We start from the raw sequence: 14,602 nt of genomic DNA on the forward strand, positions 1-14,602 counted from the left end.
TTCACATGTGACTGATTTGTATTTACAGCGCAGCGGTAATGTAGGCATTTTAAAACAATATTATAAGTGTAAATACTAACTTTTTAAACAGTTAAACCTGTTTTATAGTTTCTGATAAACTTGTATTTCATAAATTTTTCTTGATAACAGGGTTGATGAATGCACTCAACATTACAACAGATTCGGATCATTTTCCCATAATGCTCTAGAAAGCCCAATTGTTGTCACTTCCTTAGTGTCGCCAAGAAACATTATTTTTTAGGAGGAAATTGTTTCAAATTGCATTTCACTAACACCGTGTTGAGTGAAAAATGTACACTGTAAAAAGTGATACATTGACTTAACTTAAAATTGAGGAAACCCCTTGCCTTAAAATGATCAAGTAAATAATAATTTAAAAAAATACATTAAGTGAATTGTCAAGTTCACTTAACTTTTTATTATTATTTGCTTGATATTTTAAGGCAAGGGGTTTCCTAAATTTTTTTTTTTTTTTTTTAAGTCAACATCACTTTACAGTGTAGATAATTGTGGAATTGATCAAACGTTGAATAGTTTCCTGGAAAAATATTGATAAAAGTCAAGTCAAGTCTGCTTTATTGTCAATTCTTCCACATGTACAGCACATACATACGGAAGAATAAAACCGCATGAAAATGATCATAACTTTGTGTAGCCTCTTTCAGGTTCACTTTTATGACCTTTCACCCAACATTTCTCTTATTTATTTACAAGATATATTTATAATGTATTTCTTGTTCATTTTTATTTCAGACCTGGTGGAGAAACATGTCAAAACTGAAGAAAAAACTTGCTCCCAAATTATATCTTTACTGAATAGAAGAGACAAGAAAAGCTTCAGCTGCACTCAGTGTGGAAAGAGTTTAACATGCAAGAAGAGTCTCAAGATTCACATGAGGATCCACACTGGAGAGAAACCGTTCACATGTGATCAGTGTGGGAAGAGTTTCAGACAACAAGGACACCTTAAGAGACACATGATCATCCACACTGGAGAGAAGCTGCATGAATGTGATCAGTGTGGGAAGAGTTTTAAAAAATCGTCACGCCTTTTTGCATTCAAACACCGTCTCGAGGTTCACATGAAGATCCACAGTGGAGAGAAACCACACACTTGTGATCAGTGTGGGAAGAGTTTTAAAAAATCGTCACGCCTTAAGGGCCACATGAACGCCCACACTAGAGAGAAACTGTACACATGTGATCGGTGTGGAAAAAAGTTTTTGTGGGCTTCATCCCTGAAGAATCACCTGATAGTTCATTCGAATGAGAAACCACATTCATGTTCTTTGTGTGGAAAGAGTTTTTCACTGCTGAAATTGTTGAAAGAACATCAGAAGATACACACTGGTGTGAGAAATCACGTATGCGTTGATTGTGGGAAGAGTTTTATTAGACCTCAACATTTGAAACAGCACCGGCGGATCCACACTGGAGAGAAACCATACAAGTGTTCACACTGTGGAAAGAGATTTATTCAGTCAGCACAACTGAAAATGCATGAGAGGATCCACACTGGAGAGAAACGTATCAATCACAATAAGCAGATCCTCGTCAGACGCCGCGTCCTCTCCAAACTTGACAATTCATTGAGCAATAAAATCTTATCCTAATCAGCCTTAAGATGTGACGGGGGGGAAAAAAGAAACCTCTTTGGTTTTCACCATGAAAGACTTCATCTTAAAGTCCGTCAGTTTCATCTGTGAGATTCAGATCAACTCAAAGATGGTTGTTTTGTAGTATTAGATTTTCTGAAATGCAAGGTTTTTTTTTTTATTTTACAAGCCGTTCTTGTTGATGAGTCTGAAGAAGAGTCTGTAACACTTTTAAGAGAAAAGGAGATCTTTTGCAGTTTGTACTTTGCTATTAACACCTTTAACCCTGTTATTATTCTCAGGTTAGGTAAAGTAATTGAGTCTGGCCTAAATTATAAGCATTCTTGGTACGTTCTTATTCAGCGTTTTAAAACACTAATCAAAGCCTTGGTAGTCAGTTTTTGTAATCAATTCAATTTCTTTAAATTGGTTGCATTTCTTTTTATAATAAACTATGTAAAGGCATGAGTTGTCTGTAACATTTCTGTCATTGTGGCAAACAATTAATTTGTTTATGAAATGCTAATTTCATAAATATCGATTTTTGTCTTTTACATTTTATTTCCGAAGGTTAAAATTGTCATTGTTTATCGTTTTCAGTATCTTCCTGTTCGATTACATTTTAGATTGGGTGTTAGATGGGATTTGCATTGAGGCCACTTTGATGTTAATTTTTTTTATAGTGTTTTAAAATTCTATTGTATTTATTGTTTGTGCATTTATGTCAAGATACCTAAGAGCAAGGTTTCCCAAAAGGGGATCACAAAGGAATTTCAGGGGGTTCTTGAGTTCAAGAAAAACTATTAATTAAACTATAATTAAATCATATGATTTAAAAAAAATCTAAGGTTGAAATATGTAATGCAGTAGTTAATGTGGACAACGTCTGGGGTTTCGGGGGCCCTACGCAGCTTGTGTTTTTAAAATAAGGAGATTAAATGCAATTTATTTTTTAGTAAATGCACTTTTTTTGAATGATCAAAACATTTTTCCCAAAGTAAAGAAAAATCTTTATCAATATTCTCAATAACAAATAAGGAGAGGTTTTTCCACTGCAATTTAGGGTAATGGCAGTGCCAAAATAAATGCACGAGTGCTGTTTGCAAAAATAACAGATTGTATCAATATCTTTTGTACATTTCTTTAAGAAAGTATTAACAGGATGGATAATTCAAAAGGAAACTCCTTTTATCTTAGTAATTAAGTATCTATTTAAAATCAACCATACTTTCCTCCAGACAATATCAGAGACAAAAGCATCGCAATAAACTGTAACATTTAGGATTGACACAAAATCATTAAGAAATAACAAACGTATTGATTTATTAGAAGAAGAGGCAGAAAAGCACTGTTTTCCCACCACTGAAATAGTAGGATCTAAAGAAGGTAAAATAGAAGGATAGGGGTCATTTGAAACAGTCTAATAACTCCAGATGGTATGGCGTCAAAAACAACAGCAAATTATTTAGGGATAATGGGAATATTAAAACGATAAAGAAGTTCTTTATAATTTAATAAGTGGCCATTTTCATTAAACTACTGATTTGCGAGTAAGATATCTGCCTCAAACCAACGCTGGTAAAAAAAAGATTTGTTTTTATACAGAATATCAGCGTTGTTCCAGATCAATTATTCATGAGGAGAAAAGTTGTGCTTGTATAATACAGCCCAGGCGAGAAGGACCTGTTTATGAAACTTATATTATCCAGTCATTTTTCATTATAATCATAGAGTAATAAAAAATGAAACCCACCAAATTTGGAAAAAATGTAATGTGGAATAAAGTTCCAGACAGAGGTTGGATTTTTAATAAAGTATTTGGCCCAATTGAATTTAAGAGTATTATTAAACATACAAAAATCTAACATATTGAGACCACCATTTTCATTGGTATTTAAAACCACAGATATTTTTTTATGCAATGTATGCCATTTTTCCATATGAAATTGAATAACATTTTGTCAGTATTCTTGAGTGTTCGGAGAGACTGAGCAGCGTATGATAGTCTGGAAATACCCTGGAGCAGGCAGTATTTTAATTTTTTTGTTGTGATTGTGAAAAATGTCACCATTGTATGTCATTCATTTTGCATCGAGAATTGCAATAGTAACTCAGATCATCTTTCTGAGAGAAAACTGGACAATGCAATGGGTTTTTTTTTTTCAAACAAAACTGTTCACAAGCTCCTAGGGATTTGATATCGCTTGTCTTTTGGGGAAGTCGTGGCCTAATGGTTAGAGAGTCGGACTCGTAATCGAAAGGTTGCGGGTTCGAGTCCCCGGCCGGCAGGAATTGTAGGTGAGGTGAGTGAATGTCCAGCGCTCTCTCCACCCTCAATACCACGACTGAGGTGCCCTTGAGCAAGGCACCGAACCCCCAACTGCTCCCCGGGCGCTGCAGCATGGCTGCCCACTGCTCCGGGTGTGTGTTCACGGTGTGTGTGTGTGTGCATTTGTTCACTACTCGCTGTGTGTGTGCACTTGGATGGGTTAAACGCAGAGCACCAATTTCGAGTATGGGTCACCATACTTGACAATACGTCACGACTTTACTTTACTTTTGTTGAACTAAATATAAAAAATACAGTGTGTTGGTGTATGTGACCTACAATCTCTGATTCTCCTCGTAGCCATGGAGAAACAATTATACTTTGTCATTTTAAAGTTTCCAACAAAGAGATTGATGGACTTCTGTCAGCTTGTTGAACACACAGTTTTATTTGGATATTCTACCATATGACGGCTGAAGCAGCAGCGAGCGTCCAGCTGATTTCACGCTAATCAGATCAACATTGTAAACCAAATTCTACAAAACTTATGAGAAAAAAACAAATTATCATTCAAATAAAGTAAACGTACTCATTAAGCACACTTCCATTTTTGAGATCAGATTATAAAAATAAAAAATATTTATTATCCAACTTGATGTCTTAACCAATTCATATGTCTGTTACTATATGAAGTGAAGTGAAGTGACATTCAGCCAAGTATGGTGACCCATACTCGGAATTCATGCTCTGCATTTAACCCATCCAACGTGCACACACACAGCAGTGAACACACACACACCGTGAACATACAGCCGGAGCAGTGGGCAGCCATTTTATGCTGCAGCGCCCGGGGAGCAGTTGGGGGTTCGGTGCCTTGCTCAAGGGCACCTCAGTCGTGGTATTGAGGGTGGAGAGAGCTCTGGACATTCACTCCCCCCACCTACAATTCCGGCCGGCCGGAGACTCGAACCCGCAACCTTCGGATTACAATTCTGACTCTCTAACCATTAGGCCACGACTTCCCTCCTATAATTTCAGGTTAATCAGATCATTGCACGCTGAGATACGAGTCTCCATGTGTTCACTCTGTCTGGCGGCCATTTTGAAAGCTGTCTAAAAGCTTTCACCAAAAGAGTAGCCCCTTAAATGTGAGTTATTTAGATGTTTAAGCCTTTATTTTGGGTAAATTTCACTACTTACTGTAAAATTAAGAGATTAATGTTCAGACTTTTGCATATTATAACCTTGAACTTGGATGTGGGAAATAATTACATTAGATCCAAAAGATAGTTTTAGCAACATAGCTCAGATGCTACAGAGCACAGTTAGCAGTTAGTTGACTAGCTGTAGAAGATTGTGTGCTATGCTAACATATTACTTCACAGGCATTACTGGCTTGTACTTTTAATAAAATCAAAGTTTATTTCACTACTCTAACACAATAGTAAGCTAAATAAAACAAAACAGATCGACCTGAAGGACGCGTACTTTCATGTCTCGATTCTTCCTCGACACAGGCCGTTTCTGCGCTTTGCGTTTGAGGGTCGAGCATATCAGTACAAGGTCCTGCCCTTCAGGCTGGCCCTGTCTCCCCGCGTCTTCACGAAAGTCGTGGAAGGAGCCCTTGTTCCCATGAGAGAACAGGGCGTTCGCATCCTCAACTATCTCGACGACTGGCTCATTCTTGCTCAGTCTCGGGAGCAGTTATGAGAACACAGGGATTTGGTGCTCAGTCACCTCAGCCAGTTGGGACTTCAGGTCAACTGGGAAAAGAGCAAACTGGTGTGCTCAACCGTGTGGCCGACGAGCTCTCACGAGCTGCGCTGCCGGGAGAGTGGCGACTCCACCCCCAGGTGGTCCAGCTGATTTGGGGCGAGTTCGGCGAAGCTCAGGTAGACCTGTTTGCCTCGCCGGAAACCTCTCACTGCCAGTGGTTCTACTCCCTGTCCGGGGGAACACTCGGTACAGATGCACTGGCGCACAGCTGGCCCCGGGGCCTTCGCAAATATGCGTTTCCCCCAGTGAGCCTACTTGCACAGACCTTGTGCAAAGTCAGGGAGGACGAGGAGCAGGTCCTGCTAGTTGCGCCATATTGGCCCAGCCGGACCTGGTTCCCAGAACTCACGCTCCTCGCGACAGCCTCTCCCTGGCAAATTCCTCTGAGGAGGGATCTTCTTTGCCTAATGGTTAGAGAATTGGACTCGTAATCGAAAGGTTGCGGGTTCGAGTCCCCGGCCGGCAGGGATTGTAGGTGGGGGGAGTGAATGTCCAGTGCTCTCTCCACCCTCAATACCACGACTGAGGTGCCCTTGAGCAAGGCACCGAACCCCCAACTGCTCCCCGGGCGCCGCAGCATAAATGGCTGCCCACTGCTCCGGGTGTGTGTTCACGGTGTGTGTGTGTGTGTGTGTGCATTTGTTCACTACTCACTGTTGTGTGTGTGCACTTGGATGGGTTAAACGCAGAGCACCAATTTCGAGTATGGGTCACCATACTTGACAATACGTCACGACTTTACTTTACTTTCTCAGAGACGGGGCACCCTTTGGCACCTGCGTCCAGACCTCTGGAAACTCCATGTCTGGTCCCTGGACGGGACGCGGAGGTTCTAGGTGACTTACCCCCTGAGGTACTTAACACCATCGCTTCGGCACGTGCACCGTCTACGAGACGTGCTTACGCCTTGAAGTGGAACCTGTTTGTCGAGTGGTGTTCTTCTCGCCGAGAAGACCCCCGAAGATGTTCGATCGGTGTCGTGCTTTCTTTCTTGCAGCAAGGGTTGGCGCGTAGGCTGGCTCCCTCCACCCTCAAAGTTCATGCTGCCCCTATTTCCGCATGCCACGACCACATCGATGGTAAGTCCGTTGGTAAGCACGACCTGGTCGTCAGGTTCCTTAGGGGGGCGAGACGGTTAAATCCTCCTTGACCCCCCTCCTTACCCTCTTGGGACCTTGCTCTTGTGCTTCGAGCACTCCAGATTGCTCCCTTTGAGCCGTCAGCAGTCAGCAGACTTAAAGATTCTGTCTATGAAGACTTTGCTGCTGGTTGCACTGGCCTCCATCAAGAGGGTAGGGGACCTGCAGGCATTTTCGGTCGACGAATCGTGCCTAGAGTTCGGGCCGGGTGACAGCCACGTGGTACTGAGACCCCGGCTTGGCTATGTGCCAAAGGTTCCTACCACTCCCTTCAGGGACCAGGTAGTGAGCCTGCAAGCGCTGCCCCCGGAGGAGGCAGACCCAGCCCTGGCTTTGCTCTGTCCAGTTCGTGCTTTGCAACTGTAGATAGACAGAACTCGAAGCCTCAGGACCTCAGACCAGCTCTTTGTCTGTTACGGAGGCCAGCAGAAGGGAAAGGCTGTCTCCAAGCAGAGGATGGCCCACTGGGTAGTGGACGCCATTGCCTTGGCTTACCAAGCACAAGGCGTGCCCTGCCCGCTCAGGTTGCATGCCCACTCTACGAGAGGCGTGGCATCCTCCTGGGCGCTGGCTCGTGGCGCCTCGCTGACAGATATTTGTAGAGCTGCGGGCTGGGCGACACCTAACACGTTCTCTAGATTCTATAGCCTTTGTGTCGAGCCGGTCTCCTCCCGTGTTCTCACCTCAGGTCAGAGGCACGGAGAAGTCCCGGCTTAGTGTCGGCTTGCTGCGTTACATGCGCTTATTGCTCCAGAGAGTCCCTACAAGGCAGACCCTGTTGAGTCCTCCGATCACCCTTTGGCAGCCAGACTTGGCGGAGCGTTGGCGCCAGGCCTTTACTCCATTGTATCCTTGAGAACTGGATTTAGGCTGGGTTCCATATGTGTGACCCTACGGGGATCCCATGTGTGTTATTCCACGAGTTGCTCCTAAACGAAGCCCGTGTCTTTCCCTCTGGGAGAACCCACCTCTCGTTGGGTTGGAGTCACCCCAGTATTCCATGTGTAGTACAATCCTACGGGGTTGGTCCATATGTACTCTCCACATAACTCCTTCGGGGAAGGATGTGGTTCCGCAGCGGCCCTTTCCAAGGAAAGGGTACGCTTTCCCAGTGTTATCCATTAGTCTCACTGAATGGGTTTGGTGAACAGCAGTGATCGACACTCTCTGTGTTGGCCCTGGCCCACCGTCCTTAAGAAAGGGGGTTCAGGAGGCTTGCCACAGAGCACTGGAAGGGGGCAGCTCCTGTGGCGCTTTGGTAGGGATTCCTATTCGTCGGTCAGTCCGACGTACGTCGAACGTGACCGACTGAATGGGAACATCTCGGTTACATAGGTAACCCTCGTTCCCTGAAGGAGGGAACGGAGACGTACGTCCCGTCGCCACAGTCGCTGGACCCCGCTGATGCTCCCGCTTTACCTGTTCGGCTCCTCAGCAAAAACCTGAAGATGCAACGCACCTGCTGCTCATTATATACCCGCGCTGCGAGGTGAGCAGCTGCTGCATATGATTGCATGCCAATGTGCATTGGCTCGTTTTAGTTCCACTCGAAGCAGATTGGCCTCTCTAGCGAGATTCCTATTCGTCGGTCAGTCCGACGTACGTCTCCGTTCCCTCCTTCAGGGAACGAGGGTTACCTATGTAACCGAGACGTTCTGTATGTGTTTTATGGCCTTATTTCAATGACTTAAAAAAATAGTTTTTCACTAACCATGCATAAACCTTTTTTTTTTTCAAAAGCACAAAATTGAATTACAGTGAATGCAGTCTTCAACCATTAAGATGTACCTAAGAAAAGCACCAATGTCAGGGCATGTCAAAACTTCTCCAGACCTCAGAGGGTAATGGACTGTTATGGTGCCTGGTTATTAGCTAGCAGCTCAAATTACAAATAGTTTAATTTCTTAAATTGTTGTGTGCTGGGTTATTTTGCCAGTTAAAGAAATAGTTGTGTGTTAATAATAGTTATGAAAGTTCTGTAACCGTTAGTCAGAAGTGTATGCATTTACCAATTCACAATGTTGTCTTTTGTAGCCACTTGTATGCAGGTATGCCTTTTTTATCACAGCATGTGCATAATTTAAACCTTTTGCTTGTTCCTAAAGGCTGAATAATTCCAAATGAACTCATTTTGAAAATACAACAAACAATATCATTTAGAAGTAGCGCATCAATTTTATTTGGTAAAACTCTTGCTTTTTCTCTCTCACATGTGAGGAAATAAAGAGTGATCTCAAAAGAGAGACAGTGAGTCTGGGTTTTTAAATGCATAGATTGTGTGAATGATCACATATGTGAGTGCAGTGTTACTGAATGAGTGTTTTACATTGATGTGCAGTCATATTTGTGTCAACGCTGTTATATAATGATTTACAAAAAGACAACATGGTTGCTTCAAAGATTGAAGTTGGAGGTGAAGTTGTAGGTATATTAGTGAAAAACACAAATTCAGTAACTGATTTATTGTTGATTTTGGCAGATCTGCTTCAACCACAGAGACATTCAGTGAAGCTCCTCCTACAACAATCACATCTTCAGTGCTGTAAAAAGAGAACATTTCCTACAAGATCTTGTAAGTCAGTAAAGAGAGAGACCTGCCTCATTTGTTTCAACTTTTACTCACTTTTTTAGTTGCTCCACAAATAATAGGCAAAGATTTCTTTTTTGCTCCGGTTTCCGGGTTGAACGACATGTTTCCTGGAAATGGTGTGCAACGGGGTTTGAGATATGTTTTCTGTTGTTTGGTGAGTGTGTCAAAAATGTCCAATCAGCAGCAACGTGTTTATAAACCAAGCGGACAGCTCGCACTATGGGTCCAAGTGAAGTCATTTAATATGTGTTCGCTGCAGCTCAGTATATACACAACAATTGAAGATATTAGAAGACATGTTTGTCGTAAGAGTTTTATAGTAACATAGCATATCAACATGATGATGGTGAATTTGTAAGTAAATGTAATTAACATCTAAATAAATTCACAAGAGCAACTATATTGTTTGCACATGTTTATTTACATTAAAGGCAAAATAACTGAAATAATAAGAGCAGAAGTATAGATCTGGAACTTCTTTAATTCTGTCTAATTATCATGTAGTAACTGCAATGTCTTGGTCCATATCCTTTCCTCAGGAAGGTGTGCTAGACACTGATTACTGTAACATAAAAATACTATACATATTTATATATTTTGTTATTGTATTGTGGAGTGACACTTTCATAAACTTTGCTATGCTCCTCTGATTATATAATGGTAAATATTACAATAGCATAGCGCATAAACTAGCCCAGTCGGGTTTCGGTGGGCATCCGTCAGGAAAACCGAGGACTTGGCAACCAGCGCGGCTCTCGGTGATGACGTCACCACGCACGCACGCACGCACGCTCAGCCAGCGTCGAGTCTGGTCATTCAGGCTGCTTTCTTGTGTTTACACAACCAAACAGATTTTATTTAAAGGTCATTTCTGCCTTGTTTTCGTCGGGTACGGCGTTATTTGTGCCCCTGCTGATTAAAACGCATGCAGCAGACGAGCATGTGAGTAACATTTGTTTAAGAACTGAGCTTATTTGTCTTTTTATGTAGACATTGGTTGTTTGATTGTTTGTTGAGCCTTAGTGAATATAGATATATATGAAGTTGATTTTTAAAAAGATGTGTTAGTGATCTAATTATTTAATTGCTATGAATGCAGTTATCAGGAATTATAACAATGATTTTAGATACATTTAGTCATTTGGCAGACGCTTTTATCCAAAGCCACTTACAATTGGGGAATACAAAAAGCGATTCATCTTGAAGAGGCAGTCAGACAGAGGAAGTGCTCCTAACACCAAGTCTCAGTCATTGTTCAAATAAGTACAAGCTAGTAGGTGGAGAGAAAGATAGAGGGAAAGATTTTTTTTTTTAATAAAAATATACATATATTTATTTTTATATATAATATATATATATTATATTTATATATATATAATGGTTGATCAATATGTTGTGTCACTGTCTTTATCTTCTTTCTGTATCATATTATGCAAAATAATTTATTTCAGTAAATATAATTTTCTACCCACAAATACTTAAATAAAAAGGGAGATGCTGATCCTGAATGGCTTGATGAAAGGATAGATAGACCTCAATAATGTGTGAATTAGTGTAAAAACAAACTCTAACTGATTTATCTTAGTTTTGGCAGATCTGCTCCACCTTCAGTGAAGCTCCTCCCACAACAACCACACCTTCAGTGAAGCTCCTCCCACAACAAGCGCACCTTCAGTGAAGCTCCTCCCACAACAATCACACCTTCAGTGAAGCTCCTCCCACAACAATCACACCTTCAGTGAAGCTCCTCCCACAACAATCACACCTTCAGTGAAGCTCCTCCCACAACAATCACACCTTCAGTGAAGCTCCTCCCACTGCAGTTCAGCAATAAATGCTGGAATATTCTCATCAGTCTACAAGTGAAGACGAGCATCAGAGCATCAGGAAGAAGTGAAATCTGCAGAGACAGAGTTTATTGAAGGACAGAGAGAACATGAGAGATCCAGAACCCTGCAGAATTAAACACACTGAAGAACAAACAGGTTGGTGTTTATTCTTCATCCTTCTTCAATGAAGCTGAGGAACAATAATGTTATAAAGCTTCAAGCAGTTTTAGATTTGTTGTTGCAGTAGGAAAAATTGTAAAAGCTGTGCAATAATTTAGCTGAAGCAGAAAATGGCAAAGGCACTTTTTATAAACTGCGTACTTTTATAAACTTTTTATTTATTTATTTTTCAACATAATTCATTTATGTTAGATAATTGTGTAGTTGATCAAGCATATTTATTCTCACTACAGAAACAAGGCACAAAAGTGTGCCTCTATTGTAATAGTTGCAATAATACATATAATAATAATACACCACGGTTCACTTTCATGTCCTTTATTTTCACATTTATCTCTGTTTAAAAAAAAAAAACAATTTACTGAAAATTGTTTGTATTTTTTTTTTTTTTTACTTTAATGTCAGAGTTGATTGAAGAAAACAAGGAGAATGAAGAACTGAATGAAGAGGAGAAACATGTCAAAACTGGAGAAAAACCTTTGAGTCGCTCTCAAACCAAACAGAAAGATTTAAAGAAAAGAAGAGATGAGAAATCTTTCACCTGCACTCAGTGTGGAAAGAGTTTGACAAGCAAACAGAAACTCAAGATTCACATGAGGATCCACACTGGAGAGAAACCATTCACATGTGATCAGTGCGGGAAGAGATTCACACAATCAATAACCCTTAAGAACCACACGAGGATCCACACTGGAGAGAAACCATTCACATGTGATCAGTGCGGGAAGCGTTTCAGACAATCATCACACCTTAAGAACCACATGATCATCCACACTGGAGAGAAACTGCATGAATGTGATCTGTGTGGAAAAACATTTTTGAGGGCTTCAGTCCTGAAGAGTCACCTCAGTGTTCATACGAAGGAGAAACCACATTCATGTTCTTTGTGTGGAAAGAGTTTGACAAGCAAATATGGTCTTGAGATTCACATGAGGATCCACACTGGAGAGAAACCGTTCACATGTGATCAGTGCGGGAAGAGTTTCACACAATCATCAAGCCTTAAGAAACACATGAACATGCACACTAGAGAGAAACTGCATGAATGTGATCAATGTGGAAAAACATTTTTGTGGGCTTCAGGCCTGAAGGAGCACCAGAGTGTTCATTCAAAGGAGAAACCACATTTATGTTCTTTGTGTGGAAAGAGTTTTTCACTGCTGCAGAATTTAAAAGTTCATCAGAAGATACACACTGGTGTGAGAGAATATATGTGCTTTGAGTGTGAAAAGACTTTTATTACGGCTCAACATTTGAAATCGCACCAGAGGATCCACACTGTAGAGAAACCTTACAAGTGTTCACACTGCAACAAGAGATTCAGTCGGTCAGGAGACCTAAAATCACATGAGAGGATCCACACTGGAGAGAAACCTTACAAGAAAAGAGAGAAGGAAGAGTTTTAGACAATCGGCAAGACTTAAGCGACACATAAACATCCACACTGGAGAGAAGCTGTACGAATGTGATCAATGTGGAAAGAGTTTCACGTACAAATGAATGAATGAATGATGCATTTATATAGCGCTTTATTGTGTATTGCCGTACACCCAAAGCGCTTTACAATCATGTGGGGGGGTCTCTCCTCAACCACCACCAGTGTGCAGCATCCACTTGGATGATGCAATGGCAGCCACACTACAACGGCGCCAGTGCGCTCACCACACACCAGCTACAGGTGGAGAGGAGAGAGACTCATTGAGCCAATCAAGTGTATGGGGATTATTAGGAGGCCATGATAGACAAGGGCCAGTAGAGGGAATTTGGCTAGGACACCGGGGTTACACCCCTACTCTTTACGAGATGTGCCATGGGATTTTTATTTTTTTTAATGACCACAGAGAGTCAGGACCTCGGTTTAACGTCTCATCCGAAAGACGGTGCTTTTTACAGTATAGTGTCCCCGTCACTATACCGGGGCATTAGGACCCACACAGACTGCAGGGTGAGCACCCCCTGCTGGCCTCACTAACACCTCTTCCAACAGCAACCTAGTTTTCCCAGGAGGTCTCCCATCCAGGTACTGACCAGGCTCAACCCTGCTTAGCTTCAGTGAGCAACCGGTCTTGGGCTGCAGGGTGATATGGCTGTGACAAAGAGGGTCTCAAGATTCACAAGAGGATGAAGGGGAAAAAATTCAGTAATTAAACATCACTGCATCGTCAGCGTTGGTATTGTATCAGACTTTACTGATCAGTGTGCACTTAATGCACTTAACATTAAATGAAATTCAAGTTCAAGTGGAGATAACAAGGTCTTTGACCAGCGATTGACGGAAATGGAGTGTTTTGTCTGTCATTAGAACGACTGGAACTGTTATCTGAGGCAGCAAGTGCCTCGCATTATGCTTTCATCAACTTTTGAAAACTGATGCTTTTGAATGTTAGCATCGCACATATCCAGCCTCGTATCTATGGGTTTTCATAGACGGAAAGTTTGTTCAGTAGTAGCTCATGGAGTACGGAGATGTACTTAGGAGGCGAAGAGCTCCGGTTTGAATCCATGTAACTACGGTTCGACAAAACATTTCAAATCTGCATTAAAGGAAGTTGAAATGGCACGGTTGCATCAATAAATACATTTTATACCAGTTTTGCATTTGTTACATTTATTCATTTAGCTGATGCTTTTATCCAAAGCGACTTACAATTGCTATATATGTCAGAGGTCGCACGCCTCTGGAGCAACTAGGGGTTAAGTGTCTTGCTCAGGGACACATTGGTGTCTCACAGTAGATTCGAACCCGGGTCTCTCACACCAAAGGCATGTGTCTTATCCACTGCGCCATCACCACTCCACTGTTGTTAACACTGTTGTAGGTTTAGGGCTGGGTTTGGTGTAGGGCATATGTCCAAAACGATAGAACATTAACTTTTAGGGACAGACCCCGGATATTTGAATTCTGAACCGCCGCAGTACGTACCTATATCAACATAATAAAAACACAGCAATACGTACATGTAGCAACATAATAAAACACAGCAATACGTACCTATATCAACATAATAAAACACAGCAATACGTACCTATATTAACATAATAAAACACAGCAATACGTACCTATATCAACATAATAAAAACACAGCAATACGTACCTATATCAACATAATAAAACACAGCAATACGTACCTATATCAACATAATAAAACACAGCAATACGTACCTATATTAACATAATAAAACACAGCAATACGTACCTATAT

At 41.4% G+C, this 14,602-nt stretch overlaps 1 protein-coding gene across 2 annotated transcripts; it reads left to right on the plus strand.

Annotated features, from left to right (window-relative positions):
* The first annotated feature begins 9,328 nt into the window (after positions 1–9,328).
* LOC306875154 (uncharacterized protein) lies at positions 9,329–13,988 on the plus strand. Of its 2 annotated transcripts, none has more exons than XM_079425591.1 (3): positions 9,329–9,544; positions 10,976–11,375; positions 11,805–13,988. In XM_079425591.1, the coding sequence occupies exons 2-3, from the start codon at positions 11,327–11,329 to the stop codon at positions 12,803–12,805; spliced, it is 1,050 nt and encodes a 349-aa protein (XP_079281717.1). In that variant the 5' UTR covers positions 9,329–9,544; positions 10,976–11,326; the 3' UTR covers positions 12,806–13,988. The 2 variants fall into 2 exon arrangements, with proteins under 2 accessions (XP_079281717.1, XP_079281716.1); XM_079425590.1 differs by lacking the exon at positions 9,329–9,544 and adding an exon at positions 10,167–10,332.
* The last annotated feature ends 614 nt before the right edge of the window (positions 13,989–14,602 follow it).

The sequence above is a fragment of the Barbus barbus genome (genome assembly GCF_936440315.1).
Source record: "Barbus barbus genome assembly, chromosome: 9".
Taxonomy (NCBI): domain Eukaryota; kingdom Metazoa; phylum Chordata; class Actinopteri; order Cypriniformes; family Cyprinidae; genus Barbus; species Barbus barbus.